The sequence below is a fragment of the Coloeus monedula genome (assembly GCF_965178545.1).
Source record: "Coloeus monedula genome assembly, chromosome: 37".
In the NCBI taxonomy this organism is placed as follows: domain Eukaryota; kingdom Metazoa; phylum Chordata; class Aves; order Passeriformes; family Corvidae; genus Coloeus; species Coloeus monedula.
The window spans coordinates 1,065,129-1,082,218 of record NC_138817.1 but is presented as its reverse complement, the minus strand read 5'-3'; the positions used below and the strand labels follow the sequence as shown (position 1 = coordinate 1,082,218).

Below are 17,090 nucleotides of genomic sequence, written 5' to 3'. Positions count from 1 at the left end.
CCAGGTGCCCCCCAGGTGTGCCCAGGTACCCCCAGGTGCCCCTTTATGCCCCCCAAGTGCCCCTTTAGCCTCCCCAGGTGCCCCTTGAACCCCCCCAGGTGCCCCCCAGGTGCCCCCAGGTGCCCCCCAGGCGCGTGGCCACTCACAGCAGGCGCTCAGGTGCCCCCCAGGTGCCCCTTGAACCCCCCCAGGTGCCCCCCAGGTGCCCCTTTAACCCCCCAGGTGCCCCTTAAACCCCCCCAGGTGTGCCCAGGTGCCCCTTTAGCCCCTCCAGGTGCCCCCAGGTGCCCCCCAGGTGTGCCCAGGTGCCCCTTTAGCCCCCCCAGGTGCCCCTTTAGCCCCCCCAGGTGCCCCTTGAACCCCCCCAGGTGCCCCCCAGGTGTGCCCAGGTGCCCCTTTAGCCCCCCCAGGTGCCCCTTTATCCCCCCCAGGTGCCCCTTGAACCCCCCCAGGTGCCCCCCAGGTGCCCCTTTAGCCCCCCCAGGTGCCCGCAGGTGCCCCTTTAGCCCCCCCAGGTGCCCCTTTAGCCCCCCCAGGTGCCCCCAGGTGCCCCTCGGGCACGTGGCCACTCACGGCGGGCGCTCAGGTGCCCCCCCCAGGTGTGCCCAGGTGCCCCCAGGTGCCCCTTTATCCCCCCCAGGTGCCCCCAGGTGCCCCTTGAACCCCCCCCAGGTGCCCCCCAGGTGTGCCCAGGTGCCCCTTTATCCCCCCCAGGTGCCCTCAGGTGCCCCTTTATCCCCCCCAGATGTGCCCAGGTACCCCCAGGTGCCCCTTTATCCCCCCAAGGTGCCCCTTTAGCCCCCCCAGGTGCCCCTTTAACCCCCCAGGTGTGCCCAGGTGCCCCCAGGTGCCCCTTGAACCCCCCCAGGTGCCCCCCAGGTGTGCCCAGGTGCCCCTTTATCCCCCCCAGGTGCCCCTTCAGCCCCCCCAGGTGCCCCCCAGGTGTGCCCAGGTACCCCCAGGTGCCCCTTTAACCCCCCCAGGTGCCCGCAGGTGCCCCCCGGGCACGTGGCCACTCACGGCGGGCGCTCAGGTGCCCGCAGGTGCCCCTTTATCCCCCCCAGGTACCCCCAGGTGCCCCTTTATCCCCCCCAGGTGCCCGCAGGTGCCCCCCGGGCACGTGGCCACTCACGGCGGGCGCTCAGGTGCCCCCCCAGGTGGTGCAGCCCCCTCTGGACCTTGGCCAGGGCCCCCCCCAGCCGGGCCACGGCCTCGGGGGCGAAGCCGAGCCTGGGGGGGGGAGGGGCGGCCGGAGCCCCCTCCTCGCCCCCCCCCGGGCCCCAGGGCTCTGAAATCGGGAATTCCTAATTAGTATGCAAATTTATGCAAATCTATACCGATTTATGCAAATTTATACCGATTTATGCAAATCCGCACCGATTTATGCAAACGGGGTTCGACGCGCGGAGGGGTCGAGGGCGCCAAGTTTTAGCCCCCAAAATGCCCCATTTTGCCCCCAAATCCCGAATTTTAAACCCGAAATTCCTCGGTTTTACGCAAAATTCCCAAGTTTTCCTCAAAATGCCGAATTTTAGACCCAAAACGCCTCAATTTCCCCTCAAATCTCAAGTTTCAACCCCAAAATGCCTTAATTTTCCCCCCAAAATTCCCAAATTTTCCTCAAAATCCCAAGTTTTCACCCCAAAATTCCTCAATTTCCTCCCCAAATCCTGAATTTTAACCCCAAAATTCCTCATTTCCTTTAAAAACCCCAAAATCCCCCCAATTCCGCCCAAAATTTGCCAATTTCTCCCCAAAATTTAACCCCACAATTCCTCCCATCCCCATCACAATTCCCAAATTTTTACCCCAAAATCCCCAAATTTCCTTTAAAAATCCCAAGTTTTAACCCCAAAATTCCTCAATTTCCCCCCAAAATCCCAAATTTTAAACCCAAAATTCCAAATTTTACCCCAAGATTTCCAAATTTTCCTCAAAATCCCAAATTTTAACCCCAAAATTCCTCAATTTCCTTTAAAAATCCCAAGTTTTACCCCCAAAATTCCTTAATTTTCCCCCAAATTCTCCTCAAAATCATAAAATTTTCACCCCAAAATTCCTCAATTTCCTCCCCAAATCCTGAATTTTAACCCCAAAATTCCTCATTTCCTTTAAAAACCCCAAAATCCCCCCAATTCCGCCCAAAATTTGCCAATTTCTCCCCAAAATTTAACCCCACAATTCCTCCCATCCCCATCACAATTCCCAAATTTTAACCCCAAAATCCCCCAATTTCCTTTAAAAATCCCAAGTTCGAACCCCAAAATTCCTCAATTTCCCCCAAATCCCAAATTTTAAACCCAAAATTCCTCAACTTTCCCCCAAAATTTCCAAATTTTAGCACCCAAATTGCCCAATTCTCCCTCAAATCCCGAATTTTAACCCCAAAATTGCTCAATTTCCCCCTGAAATTTCCAAATTTTCCTCAAAATCCCAAATTTTAACCTCAAAATCCCCCAATTTCCTTCAAAAATCCCAAATTTTAACCTAAAAATCCCCAAATTTCCAACAAAAATCCCAAATTTTAACCCCAAAATGCCCCAATTTCCCCCCAAAATCCCAAATTTTAAACCCGAAATTCCTCAATTTTACGCCAAGATTTCCAAATTTTCCTCAAAATTCCGAATTTTAACCCCAAAATTCCTCAATTTCCCCCAAATCCCAAATTTTAAACCCAAAATTCCTCAACTTTCCCCCAAAATTTCCAAATTTTAGCACCCAAATTGCCCAATTCTCCCTCAAATCCCGAATTTTAACCCCAAAATTCCTCAATTTCCCCCTGAAATTTCCAAATTTTCCTCAAAATCCAAAATTTTAACTCCAAAATACCTCAATTTCCCCCCAAATCCCCAAATTTTAACCCCAAAATTCCACAATTTCCCCCCAAATTCTCCCCCAAAATCCCCAAATTCCCCCTCAAATCTTTCCCAAAATCCCCCCAAAATCCCCAATTTCCCCCCAAAATCCCCCAAATCCCCCCAAAACCCCAAAATTCCCCCCAAAACTGCAAATTTCCCCTCCCCAAATCCCCCAAATTCTCAAATCCCTCCCAAAATTCCCCCCAAATCCCCCAAAACCCCGAATTTCCCCCAAATCCCCCCCAAATCCCAAAAAATCCCACAAACCCCCCAAAACCCCAAAATTGCCCCCAAAACCCCAAATTTCCCCCCAAACCCCAAAATTCCCCCCAAAAATCCCCCAAATCTCCCCAAAATCCCCCAAAAAATCCCCCAAATCCCCCCAAACCCCCAAATTCCCCCCCAAAATGCCCCAAATCCCCCCAAATGCCCCCAAACCCCAAAATTTCCCCCCAAAATTCCCCCAAAATCCCCAAATTTCTCCCCAAAAATCCCCCAAATTCCCCAAAAATGCCCCAAATCCCCCCCAAAATCCCCCAAAATCCCCCCCAAATTCCCCCTAAATCTCCCAAATCCCCCAAAATCCCCCCCAAATTCCCCCTAAATCTCCCAAATCCCCCAAAATTCCCCCCAAAATTCCCCCTAAATCTCCCAAATCCCCCCAAAATCCCCCAAAATTCCCCCTAAATCTCCCAAATCCCCCCAAAATCCCCCAAAATTCCCCCTAAATCTCCCAAATCCCCAAAAATCCCCCAAAATTCCCCCTAAATCCCCCAAATCCCCCCAAAAATCCCCCAAAATTCCCCCTAAATCTCCTAAATCCCCAAAATCCCCCAAAATTCCCCCTCAATCTCCCAAATCCCCCCAAAAATCCCCCAAAATTCCCCCCAAAAATCCCCCAAATCCCCCAAAATTCCCCCCAAAATTCCCCCTAAATCCCCCAAATCCCCCCAAAATCCCCCAAAATTCCCCCTAAATCTCCCAAATCCCCCCAAAAATCCCCCCAAATTCCCCCTAAATCTCCCAAATCCCCCCAAAAATCCCCCCAAAAATCCCCCCAAAATCCCCCAAATCCCCCCAAACCCCCAAATTCCCCCAAAATCCCCAAATTTCCCCCCAAAATTCCCCCCAGATCCCCAAAAATGCCCCAAATCCCCCCCAAAAATCCCCCAAATTCCCCTCAAATCCCCCCAAAATTCCCCCTAAATCTCCCAAATCCCCCCAAATTCCCCCCCAAAATCCCCCAAAATGCCCCAAATCCCCCCAAATGCCCCCAAACCCCAAAATTTCCCCCCCCAATTCCCCCAAAATCCCCAAATTTCTCCCCAAAAATCCCCCAAATTCCCCCTAAATGCCCCAAATCCCCCCCAAAAATCCCCCAAATTCCCCCTAAATTCCCCCAAAATTCCCCCTAAATCTCCCAAATCCCCCCAAAATCCCCCAAAATCCCCCAAAATCCCCCCAAAATCCCCCCAAATCCCCGAATTTCCCCCCCACCCGCCCCTCCCCCACTCACCCCTCCTCTCGGGCCCCTCGGGGTCTCCGGGGGGGTTCGGGGGGGGCTCGGGGGGGTCCCCGGGGGGGTCCCCGGGGGGCGGGGCCGGCCCTGCCCCTCCCCCACCCCCCCCCGCCGCCCCTCCCCCGTCGCCGTCGCAGCGGCGCAGCAGGGCCTGAACCTCCGAGTCCAGCTGGGGGAGGGCAGGAAAGGGTTAAAAACTGCCCCAAAAAGCCCCAAATTCACCCCAAAATCCACCCAGAGCCAGGCAGGAAAAAACCCAAAATTACAGACCCGAAAAGCCCAAAATTGGAGCCCCAAAAAGCCAAAAATTGGAGCCAAAACCCCCAAAATTGGAGCCCAAAATCAACGTGGAATCACAAAAAAAAAACCCCAAAAAACGACCCCAAAACGCCCCAAAATGACCCCAAAATCACCCTGGGCTGACAAAAAACCCCAAAACCCCGAAATTGGAGCCCAAAACCCCCAAAAGGGACCCCAAAAATGGACCCTGAACCTCCGAGTCCAGCTGGGGGAGGGCAGGAAAGGGTTAAACAGCGCCCCAAAACCCCCCCAATTCACCCCAAAATCCACCCAGAGCCAGGCAGGAAAAAACCCAGAATTACAGACCCGAAAATGCTCGAAATTGGAGCTGAAAACCTCAAAATTGGAGCCAAAAAGCCCCAAAATTGGACCCCAAAATCAACGTGGAATCACAAAAAACCCCCAAAAAACGACCCCAAAACGCCCCAAAATGACCCCAAAATCACCCTGGGCTCACAAAAAACCCCAAAACCCCGAAATTGGAGCCAAAAAGCCCCAAAATTGGAGCCCCAAAACCCCACAATTGGACCCAAAAAGCCCAAAATTGGAGCCCAAAATCAACGTGGAATCACAAAAAACCCCCCAAAAAACAACGCCAAAACGCCCCAAAACCACCCCAAAATCACCCTGGAATCACAAAAAACGCCCCAAAACCCCAAAATTGGAGCCCCAAAACCCCAAAATTGGACCCAAAAAGCCCAAAATTGGAGCCCAAAATCAACGTGGAATCACAAAAAAACCCCAAAAAACGACCCCAAAACGCCCCAAAACCCCAAAATTGGAGCCAAAACCCCAAAATTGGAGCCAAAATACCCAAAATGAGAGACCAAAAAAGCCCAAAATTCGACCCAAAAAGCCCAAAATTGGAGCTAAAAGGCTCAAAATTGGACCCCAAAATCAACGAGGAATCACAAAACCCCCAAAAAACGACCCCAAACTGCCCCAAAATGACCCCAAAATCACCCTGGGCTCACAAAAAACCCCCAAACCCCGAAATTGGAGCCAAAAAGCCCCAAAATTGGAGCCCCAAAACCCCAAAATTGGACCCAAAAAGCCCAAAATTGGACCCCAAAATCAACGTGGAATCACAAAAACCCCAAAAAACGAATCCAAAACGCCCCAAAACCACCCCAAAATCACCCTGGGCTCACAAAAAACCCCCAAACCCCGAAATTGGAGCCAAAAAGCACCAAAATTGGAGCCCCAAAACCCCAAAATTGGACCCAAAAAGCCCAAAATTGGAGCCCAAAATCAACGTGGAATCACAAAAATAACCCCAAAAAACGACCCCAAACCGCCCCAAAATCAGCCTGGGCTGACAAAAAAAGCCAAAAAATCCCCAAAATTGGACCCCAAACCCCCAAAATCGGAGCCCAAAACCCCAAAATTGCAGCCAAAAAGCCCCAAAATTGGAGCTGAAAACCTCAAAATTGGAGCCCAAAATCAACGTGGAATCACAAAAAACCCCCAAAAAACGACCCCAAAACACCCCAAAATGACCCCAAAATCAGCCTGGGCTCATAAAAAAACCCCCAAAGCCCCAAAATTCGACCCCAAACCCCCAAAATCGGAGCCCAAAACCCCAAAATTGGAGCCCCAAAACCCCAAAATTGGACCCAAAAAGCCCAAAATTGGAGCCCAAAATCAACGTGGAATCACAAAAATAACCCCAAAAAACGACCCCAAACCGCCCCAAAATCAGCCTGGGCTGACAAAAAAAGCCAAAAAATCCCCAAAATTGGACCCCAAACCCCCAAAATCGGAGCCCAAAACCCCAAAATTGCAGCCAAAAAGCCCCAAAATTGGAGCTGAAAACCTCAAAATTGGAGCCCAAAATCAACGTGGAATCACAAAAAACCCCCAAAAAACGACCCCAAAACACCCCAAAATGACCCCAAAATCAGCCTGGGCTCATAAAAAAACCCCCAAAGCCCCAAAATTCGACCCCAAACCCCCAAAATCGGAGCCCAAAACCCCAAAATTGGAGCCAAAATGCCCAAATTGGACCCAAAAGCCCCAAAATTGGAGCCCCAAAACCCCACAATTGGACCCAAAAAGCCCAAAATTGGAGCCCAAAATCAACGTGAAATCACAAAAAACCCCCCAAAAAACGACCCCAAAACGCCCCAAAACCACCCCAAAATCAGCCTGGAATCACAAAAAACCCCAAAACCCCAAAATTGGAGCCAAAAAGCCCCAAAATTGGAGCCCCAAAACCCCAAAACTGGACCCAAAAAGCCCAAAATTGGAGCCCAAAATCAACGTGGAATCACAAAAATAACCCCAAAAAACGACCCCAAAACGCCCCAAAACCACCCCAAAATCAGCCTGGGCTGACAAAAAAAGCCAAAAAATCCCCAAAATTGGACCCCAAACCCCCAAAATCGGAGCCCAAAACCCCAAAATTGGAGCCAAAAAGCCTCAAAATTGGAGCCCAAAATCAACGTGGAATCACAAAAAACCCCCAAAAAACGACCCCAAAACGCCCCAAAATGACCCCAAAATCAGCCTGGGCTGACAAAAAACCCCAAAACCCCAAAATTGGAGCCCAAAACCCCCAAAAGGGACCCCAAAAAGGGACCCTGAACCTTCGAGTCCAGCTGGGGGAGGGCAGGAAAGGGTTAAACAGCGCCCCAAAACCCCCCCAATTCACCCCAAAATCCACCCAGAGCCAGGCACCAAAAAAACCCAGAATTACAAACCCAAAAAGCCCAAAATTGCAGCCAAAAAAGCCCAAAATTGGAGCCAAAAAGCCAAAAATTGGAGCTGAAAACCTCAAAATTGGAGCCCCAAATCAACGTGGAATCACAAAAAAAACCCCAAAAAATAACCCCAAAACGCCCCAAAATGACCCCAAAATCACCCTGGAATCACAAAAAACCCCAAAACCCCAAAATTGGAGCCAAAACTCCCAAAATTGGAGCCCAAAATCAACGTGGAATCACAAAAACCCCAAAAATGAGCCCAAAACCCCAAAATTGGACCAAAAAACCCCAAAACTGGAGCCCAAAACCATCAAGGAAGGACCCAAAAACCTCAAAATTGGAGCCAAAACCCCCAAAATCGGAGCCCCAAACCCCAAAATTGGACCCAAAATCCTCCAAAATGACCCCAAAATCACCCTGGGCTCACAAAAACCCCCAAAAACCCCAAAATTGGAGCCAAAACCCCAAAATTGGAACCCAAAAGCCCCAAAATTGGAACCAAAAAAACCCAAATTGGAACCAAACCCCCAAAATTGGAGCCCAAAATCAACGTGGAATCACAAAAACCCCAAAAAATGACCCCAAAATGCCCCAAAATGACCCCAAAATCACCCTGGAATCACAAAAAACCCCAAAACCCCAAAATTGAACCCAAAACCCCAAAATTGGAGCCAAAACCCCCAAAATTAGACACCAAAAAAGCCCAAAATTGGACCCAAAAAGCCCAAAATTGGAGCTAAAAGCCTCAAAATTGGACCCCAAAATCAACGAGGAATCACAAAACCCCCAAAAAACGACCCCAAAACGCCCCAAAATGACCCCAAAATCAGCCTGGGCTCATAAAAACCCCCAAAATCCCAAAATTGGAGCCAAAAAGCCCAAATTGGACCCAAAAGCCCCAAATTTTGACCCAAACCCCTCAAAATTGGAGCCAAAAAACCCGAAAACCGGAGCCAAAAACCCCAAAATTGGAGCCAAAATCCCCAAATTGCAGCCAAAAACCCCAAAATTGGACCCAAACCCCAAAATTGGAGCCCAAAATCAACGTGGAATCACAAAAAAAACCCCAAAAAACGACCCCAAAACGCCCCAAAATGACCCCAAAATCAGCCTGGGCTCATAAAAAAACCCCCAAAGCCCCAAAATCGGAGCCCAAAACCACCCCAGGAACCCCAAAATCCCCCTGGAATCCCAAAAACCCCAAAAACCCCAAAAGGGACCCCAAAAAGGGACCCTGAACCTCCGAGTCCAGCTGGGGGAGGGCAGGAAAGGGTTAAACAGCGCCCCAAAACCCCCCCAATTCACCCCAAAATCCACCCAGAGCCAGGCACGAAAAAACCCCAAAATTACAGACCCCAAAATGCTCGAAATTGGAGCTGAAAACCTCAAAACTGGAGCCAAAAAGCCCCAAAATTGGACCCCAAAATCAACGTGGAATCACAAAAAAAAAAACCCCAAAAAACGACCCCAAAACGCCCCAAAATGACCCCAAAATCAGCCTGGAATCACAAAAAACGCCCCAAAACCCCAAAATTGAACCCAAAACACCCCAAAATGACCCCAAAATCAGCCTGGGCTCATAAAAAAACCCCCAAAGCCCCAAAATTCGACCCCAAACCCCCAAAATCGGAGCCCAAAACCCCAAAATTGGAACCAAAATGCCCAAATTGGACCCAAAAGCCCCAAAATTGGAGCCCCAAAACCCCAAAATTGGACCCAAAAAGCCCCAAAATTGGACCCCAAAATCAACGTGGAATCACAAAAAACCCCAAAAAACGTCCCCAAAACGCCCCAAAACCACCCCAAAATCAGCCTGGAATCACAAAAAACCCCAAAACCCCAAAATTGAACCCAAAACACCCCAAAATGACCCCAAAATCAGCCTGGGCTCATAAAAAAAACCCCAAAGCCCAAAACTGGACCCCAAACCTCCAAAATCGGAGCCCAAAACCCCAAAATTGGAGCCAAAATGCCCAAATTGGACTCAAAAGCCCCAAAATTGGAGCCCCAAAACCCCAAAATTGGACCCAAAAAGCCCAAAATTGGAGCCCAAAATCAACGTGGAATCACAAAAACCCCAAAAAACGAATCCAAAACGCCCCAAAACCACCCCAAAATCAGCCTGGAATCACAAAAAACCCCAAAACCCCAAAATTGGAGCCAAAACCCCCAAAAGGGACCCCAAAAAGGGACCCTGAACCTCCGAGTCCAGCTGGGGGAGGGCAGGAAAGGGTTAAAAACTGCCCCAAAACCCCCCCAATTCACCCCAAAATCCACCCAGAGCCAGGCAGGAAAAAACCCCAAAATTACAGACCCGAAAACCCCAAAATTGCAGCCAAAAAACCCCAAAATTGGAGCTGAAAACCTCAAAATTGGAGCCCAAAATCAACGTGGAATCACAAAAAAACCCCAAAAAACAACCCCAAAACGCCCCAAAATGACCCCAAAATCAGCCTGGGCTCATAAAAAAACCCCCAAAGCCCCAAAATTCGACCCCAAACCCCCAAAATCGGAGCCCAAAACCACCCCAGGAACCCCAAAATCCCCCTGGAATCCCAAAAACCCCAAAAACCCCCAAAAGGGACCCCAAAAAGGGACCCTGAACCTCCGAGTCCAGCTGGGGGAGGGCAGGAAAGGGTTAAACAGCGCCCCAAAACCCCCCCAATTCACCCCAAAATTCACCCAGAGCCAGGCAGGAAAAAAACCCAGAATTACAGACCTGAAAATGCTCGAAATTGGAGCCAAAACCCCAAAATTGGAGCCCAAAATCAACGTGGAATCACAAAACCCCCAAAAAACGACCCCAAAACACCCCAAAATGACCCCAAAATCAGCCTGGGCTCATAAAAACCCCCAAAAATCCCAAAATTGGAGCCAAAAAGCCCAAATTGGACCCGAAAACCCCAAATTTTGACCCAAAACCCTCAAAATTGGAGCCAAAAAACCCGAAAACCGGAGCCAAAAACCCCAAAATTGGAGCCAAAATCCCCAAATTGGAGCCAAAAGCCCCAAATTGGAGCTAAAACCCCAAAATTGGAGCCAAAATCCCAAAATTGGAGCCAAAAAACCCGAAAACCGGAGCCAAAAACCCCAAAATTGGAGCCAAAATCCCAAAATTGGACCCAAAAACCCCAAAATTGGAGCCAAAAGCCCCAAATTGGACCCAAACCCCAAAATTGGAGCCCAAAATCAACGTGGAATCACAAAAACCCCAAAAAACGAATCCAAAACGCCCCAAAATGACCCCAAAATCACGCTGGAATCACAAAAAACCCCAAAGCCCCAAAATTGGAGCCAAAACGCCCCAAAATGACCCCAAAATCAGACTGGGCTCATAAAAAAACCCCCAAAGCCCAAAACTGGACCCCAAACCTCCAAAATCGGAGCCCAAAACCCCAAAATTGGAGCCAAAATGCCCAAATTGGACTCAAAAGCCCCAAAATTGGAGCCCCAAAACCCCAAAATTGGACCCAAAAAGCCCAAAATTGGAGCCCAAAATCAACGTGGAATCACAAAAAAACCCCCAAAAAACGACCCCAAAACGCCCCAAAACCACCCCAAAATCACCCTGGGCTGACAAAAAAAGCCAAAACCCCAAAATTGGAGCCAAAAAGCCCCAAAATTGGAGCCCCAAAACCCCAAAATTGGACCCAAAAAGCCCAAAATTGGAGCCCAAAATCAACGTGGAATCACAAAAAAACCCCCAAAAACGACCCCAAAACGCCCCAAAACCACCCCAAAATCACCCTGGAATCACAAAAAACGCCCCAAAACCCCAAAATTGGAGCCCCAAAACCCCAAAATTGGACCCAAAAAGCCCAAAATTGGAGCCCAAAATCAACGTGGAATCACAAAAAAACCCCAAAAAACGACCCCAAAACGCCCCAAAACCCCAAAATTGGAGCCAAAACCCCAAAATTGGAGCCAAAATACCCAAAATGAGAGACCAAAAAAGCCCAAAATTCGACCCAAAAAGCCCAAAATTGGAGCTAAAAGGCTCAAAATTGGACCCCAAAATCAACGAGGAATCACAAAACCCCCAAAAAACGACCCCAAACTGCCCCAAAATGACCCCAAAATCACCCTGGGCTCACAAAAAACCCCCAAACCCCGAAATTGGAGCCAAAAAGCCCCAAAATTGGAGCCCCAAAACCCCAAAATTGGACCCAAAAAGCCCAAAATTGGACCCCAAAATCAACGTGGAATCACAAAAACCCCAAAAAACGAATCCAAAACGCCCCAAAACCACCCCAAAATCACCCTGGGCTGACAAAAAACCCCAAAACCCCAAAATTGGAGCCCAAAACCCCCAAAAGGGACCCCAAAAAGGGACCCTGAACCTCCGAGTCCAGCTGGGGGAGGGCAGGAAAGGGTTAAACAGCGCCCCAAAACCCCCCCAATTCACCCCAAAATCCACCCAGAGCCAGGCACGAAAAAAGCTGAAATTAGAGACCAAAAAAGCCCAAAATTGGAGCCAAAAAGCCCCAAAATTGGACCCAAAAAGCCCCAAAATTGGAGCCCAAAATCAACGTGGAATCACAAAAACCCCAAAAAATGACCCCAAAACGCCCCAAAACGACCCCAAAATCACCCTGGGCTCACAAAAAACCCCAAAACCCCAAAATTGGAGCCAAAACCCCAAAATTGGAGCCCAAAATCAACGTGGAATCACAAAAACCCCAAAAATGAGCCCAAAACCCCAAAATTGGACCAAAAAACCCCAAAACTGGAGCCCAAAACCATCAAGGAAGGACCCAAAAACCTCAAAATTGGAGCCAAAACCCCCAAAATCGGAGCCCCAAACCCCAAAATTGGACCCAAAATCCTCCAAAATGACCCCAAAATCACCCTGGGCTCACAAAAACCCCCAAAAACCCCAAAATTGGACCCAAAACCCCAAAATTGGAATCCAAAAGCCCCAAAATTGGAACCAAAAAAACCCAAATTGGAACCAAACCCCCAAAATTGGAGCCCAAAATCAACGTGGAATCACAAAAACCCCAAAAAATGACCCCAAAATGACCCAAAATGACCCCAAAATCACCCTGGAATCACAAAAAACCCCAAAACCCCAAAATTGAACCCAAAACCCCCAAAATTAGAGACCAAAAAAGCCCAAAATTAGAGACCAAAAAGCCCAAATTGGACCCAAAACCCCCAAATTTTGACCCAAAACCCTCAAAATTGGAGCCAAAAAACCCGAAAACCGGAGCCAAAAACCCCAAAATTGGAGCCAAAATCCCAAAATTGGAGCCAAAATCCCAAAATTGGAGCCAAAATCCCAAAATTGGAGCTAAAACCCCAAATTGCAGCCAAAAACCCCAAAATTGGACCCAAACCCCAAAATTTGAGCCCAAAATCAACGTGGAATCACAAAACCCCCAAAAAATGACCCAAAACGCCCCAAAATGACCCCAAAAATGACTCCAAAAATGGACCCCAAAAAAGGACCCCAAAACCACCCTGGGAACCCCCGAAACGCCCCAAAAAGGCGCCAAAACAACCCCAAACCTCCGAGTTTTGGTGCCCCCAGGTGTGCCCAGGTGTGCCCAGGTGTGCCCAGGTGTGCCCAGGTGTGCCCCAGGTGTGCCCAGGTGTGCCCAGGTGTGCCCAGGTGCCCCCAGGTGTGCTCCAGGTGTGCCCAGGTGCCCCCAGGTGTGCCCAGGTGTGCCCAGGTGTGCTCCAGGTGTGCCCAGGTGTGCCCCACCTGTGCCCAGCAGCGCTTCACCAGGCGCAGGGTGCCCAGGACTCCATTTTTAGTGCCCAAAACCCCAATTTTGCCACCTCTAACCCCATTTTTGGCACTCCTAACCCCGTTCCTCCACCCCCAGGTGTGCCCAGGTGTGCCCAGGTGTGCCCCAGGTGTGCCCAGGTGTGCCCAGGTGTGCCCCACCTGTGCCCAGCAGCACCTGGGTGCCTCTGGCACCATTCTGAGAGCCCCAAACCCCATTTTTAGTGCCCAAATCCCCATTTTTGATGCTCTTAACCCCATTCCTCTACTCCAGGTGTGCCCAGGTGTGCCCAGGTGTGCCCCACCTGTGCCCAGCAGCGCTTCACCAGGCGCAGGGTGCCCAGGACTCCATTTTTAGTGCCCAAATCCCCAATTTTGGCACCTTTAACTCATTTTCTCTCCCCCCAGGTGTGCCCAGGTGTGCCCAGGTGTGCCCCACCTGTGCCCAGCAGCGCTTCACCACCTGCAGGGTGCCCAAAACCCCATTTTTAGTGCCCAAACCCCCAATTCTGCCACCTCTAACCCCATTTTTGGCACTCCTAACCCCATTCCTCCACCCCCAGGTGCCCCCAGGTGTGCCCAGGTGTGCCCAGGTGTGCCCAGGTGTGCCCCACCTGTGCCCAGCAGCACCTGGGTGCCTCTGGCGCCATTTTGAGAGCCCAAACCCCATTTTTAGTGCCCAAACCCCCATTTTTGATGCTCTTAACCCCATTCCTCCACCCCAGGTGTGCCCAGGTGTGCCCAGGTGTGCCCCACCTGTGCCCAGCAGCGCTTCACCACCTGCAGGGTGCCCAAAACCCCATTTTTAGTGCCCAAACCCCCAATTCTGCCACCTCCAACCCCATTTTTGGCACTCCTAACCCCATTCCTCCACCCCCAGGTGCCCCCAGGTGTGCCCAGGTGTGCCCAGGTGTGCCCCACCTGTGCCCAGCAGCACTTGGGGGCCTCTGGCGCCATTTTGAGAGCCCCAAAACCCCAATTCTGCCACCTCTAACCCCATTTTTGATGCTCTTAACCCCATTCCTCCACCCCAGGTGTGCCCAGGTGTGCCCAGGTGTGCCCAGGTGTACCCCAGGTGTGCCCAGGTGTGCCCCACCTGTGCCCAGCACCACTTGGCTGCCTCTGGCGCCATTTTGAGAGCCCCAAACCCCCATTTTTAGTGCCCAAACCCCCAATTTTGCCACCTCTAACCCCATTTTTGGCACTCCTAACCCCATTCCTCCACCCCCAGGTGTGCCCAGGTGCCCCCAGGTGTACCCCAGGTGTGCCCAGGTGTGCCCAGGTGTGCCCCACCTGTGCCCAGAAGAGGTTGACCAGGCGCAGGGTGCCCAAACCCCCATTTTTAGTGCCCAAAACCCCAATTCTGCCACCTCCAACCCCATTTTTGGCACTCCTAACCCCATTCCTCCACCCCCAGGTGTGCCCAGGTGTGCCCAGGTGTGCCCCACCTGTGCCCAGCAGCACTTGGGGGCCTCTGGCGCCATTTTGAGAGCCCCAAAACCCCAATTCTACCACCTCTAACCCCATTTTTGATGCTCTTAACCCCATTCCTCCACCCCCAGGTGTACCCCAGGTGTGCCCAGGTGTGCCCCACCTGTGCCCAGCACCACTTGGCTGCCTCTGGCGCCATTTTGAGAGCCCCAAACCCCATTTTTAGTGCCCAAACCCCCAATTTTGCCACCTCCAACCCCATTTTTGGCACTCCTAACCCCGTTCCTCCACCCCCAGGTGTGCCCAGGTGTGCCCAGGTGTGCCCCACCTGTGCCCAGAAGAGGTTCACCAGGCGCAGGGTGCCCAGGACTCCATTTTAAGTGCCCAAAACCCCCAATTTTGGCACCTCTAACTCATTTTCTCTCCCCCCAGGTGTGCCCCAGGTGTGCCCCACCTGTGCCCAGCAGCACTTGGGTGCCTCTGGCACCATTCTGAGAGCCCCAAACCCCATTTTTAGTGCCCAAATCCCCATTTTTGATGCTCTTAACCCCATTCCTCCACTCCAGGTGTGCCCAGGTGTGCCCAGGTGTGCCCCACCTGTGCCCAGCAGCGCTTCACCACCTGCAGGGTGCCCAGGACCCCATTTTTAGTGCCCAAAACCCCATTTTTAGTGCCCAAACCCCCAATTTTGCCACCTCCAACCCCATTTTTGGCACTCCTAACCCCATTCCTCCACTCCAGGTGTGCCCAGGTGTGCCCAGGTGTGCCCCACCTGTGCCCAGCACCACTTGGCTGCCTCTGGCGCCATTTTGAGAGCCCCGAACCCTCATTTTTAGTGCCCAAAACCCCAATTTTGCCACCTCCAACCCCATTTTTGATGCTCTTAACCCCATTCCTCCACCCCCAGGTGTGCCCAGGTGTGCCCAGGTGTGCCCAGGTGTGCCCCACCTGTGCCCAGAAGAGGTTCACCAGGCGCAGGGTGCCCAAAACCCCAATTTTAGTGCCCAAAACCCCAATTTTGCCACCTCCAACCCCATTTTTGATGCTCTTAACCCCATTCCTCTACTCCAGGTGTGCCCAGGTGTGCCCAGGTGTGCCCCACCTGTGCCCAGCAGCACTTGGCTGCCTCTGGCGCCATTTTGAGAGCCCAAACCCCATTTTTAGTGCCCAAACCCCCAATTTGATGCTCTTAACCCCATTCCTCCACCCCAGGTGTGCCCAGGTGTGCCCAGGTGTGCCCCACCTGTGCCCAGAAGAGGTTCACCAGGCGCAGGGTGCCCAAAACCCCATTTTTAGTGCCCAAAACCCCAATTTTGCCACCTCCAACCCCATTTTTGATGCTCTTAACCCCGTTCCTCCACCCCCAGGTGTGCCCAGGTGTGCCCAGGTGTGCCCAGGTGTGCCCCACCTGTGCCCAGCAGCACTTCACCACCTGCAGGGTGTCCAGGACCCCATTTTTAGTGCTCAAAACCCCAATTTTGCCACCTCCAACCCCATTTTTGGCACCCCTAACCCTCCTTCTCTGCCCCCAGGTGTGCCCAGGTGTGCCCAGGTGTGCCCCACCTGTGCCCAGCAGCGCTTCACCACCTGCAGGGTGCCCAGGACCCCATTTTTAGTGCCCAAAACCCCAATTCTGCCACCTCTAACCCCATTTTTGGCACTCCTAACCCCATTCCTCCACCCCCAGGTGCCCCCAGGTGTGCCCAGGTGTGCCCCAGGTGTGCCCAGGTGTGCCCAGCAGCGCTTCACCACCTGCAGGATGCCCAGGACCCCATTTTTAGTGCCCAAAACTCCAATTTTAGTGCCCCAAACCCCAATTTTGGCACCTCCAACCCCATTTTTGGCACTCCTAACCCCATTCCTCCACCCCCAGGTGTGCCCAGGTGTGCCCAGGTGTACCCCAGGTGTGCCCAGGTGTGCCCCACCTGTGCCCAGCAGCACTTGGCTGCCTCTGGCACCATTCTGAGAGCCCCAAACCCCATTTTTAGTGCCCAAATCCCCATTTTTGATGCTTTTAACCCCATTCCTCCACTCCAGGTGTGCCCCAGGTGTGCCCAGGTGTGCCCCACCTGTGCCCAGAAGAGGTTCACCAGGCGCAGGGTGCCCAAAACCCCATTTTTAGTGCCCAAAACCCCAATTCTGCCACCTCCAACCCCAATTTTGGCACTCCTAACCCCATTCCTCCACCCCCAGGTGTGCCCAGGTGTGCCCAGGTGTGCCCCACCTGTGCCCAGCAGCGCTTCACCAGGCGCAGGGTGCCCAGGACCCCATTTTTAGTGCCCAAACCCCCAATTTTGCCACCTCCAACCCCATTTTTGGCACTCCTAACCCCGTTCCTCCACCCCCAGGTGTGCCCAGGTGTACCCCAGGTGTGCCCAGGTGTGCCCAGGTGTGCCCCACCTGTGCCCAGCAGCACTTGGGGGCCTCTGGCGCCATTTTGAGAGCCCCAAAACCCCAATTCTGCCACCTCTAACCCCATTTTTGATGCTTTTAACCCCATTCCTCCACCCCCAGGTGTGCCCAGGTGTGCCCAGGTGTACCCCAGG

At 51.8% G+C, this 17,090-nt stretch overlaps 1 protein-coding gene across 2 annotated transcripts in view; it reads right to left on the bottom strand.

Annotated features, from left to right (window-relative positions):
• RNF40 (ring finger protein 40) overlaps positions 1–17,090 on the bottom strand; it is an 82,288-nt gene that overhangs the window by 56,911 nt on the left and 8,287 nt on the right. The window contains exons 4-5 of one of the 2 annotated variants that reach the window (XM_082300186.1): positions 4,375–4,546; positions 1,133–1,288 (exon numbers count right to left, since the gene is read on the bottom strand). In XM_082300186.1, the coding sequence (XP_082156312.1) occupies positions 1,133–1,288; positions 4,375–4,546 (328 nt within the window). The remainder of the gene's footprint in view (positions 1–1,132; positions 1,289–4,374; positions 4,547–17,090) is intronic. The other variant, XM_082300187.1, reaches the window with a different exon arrangement.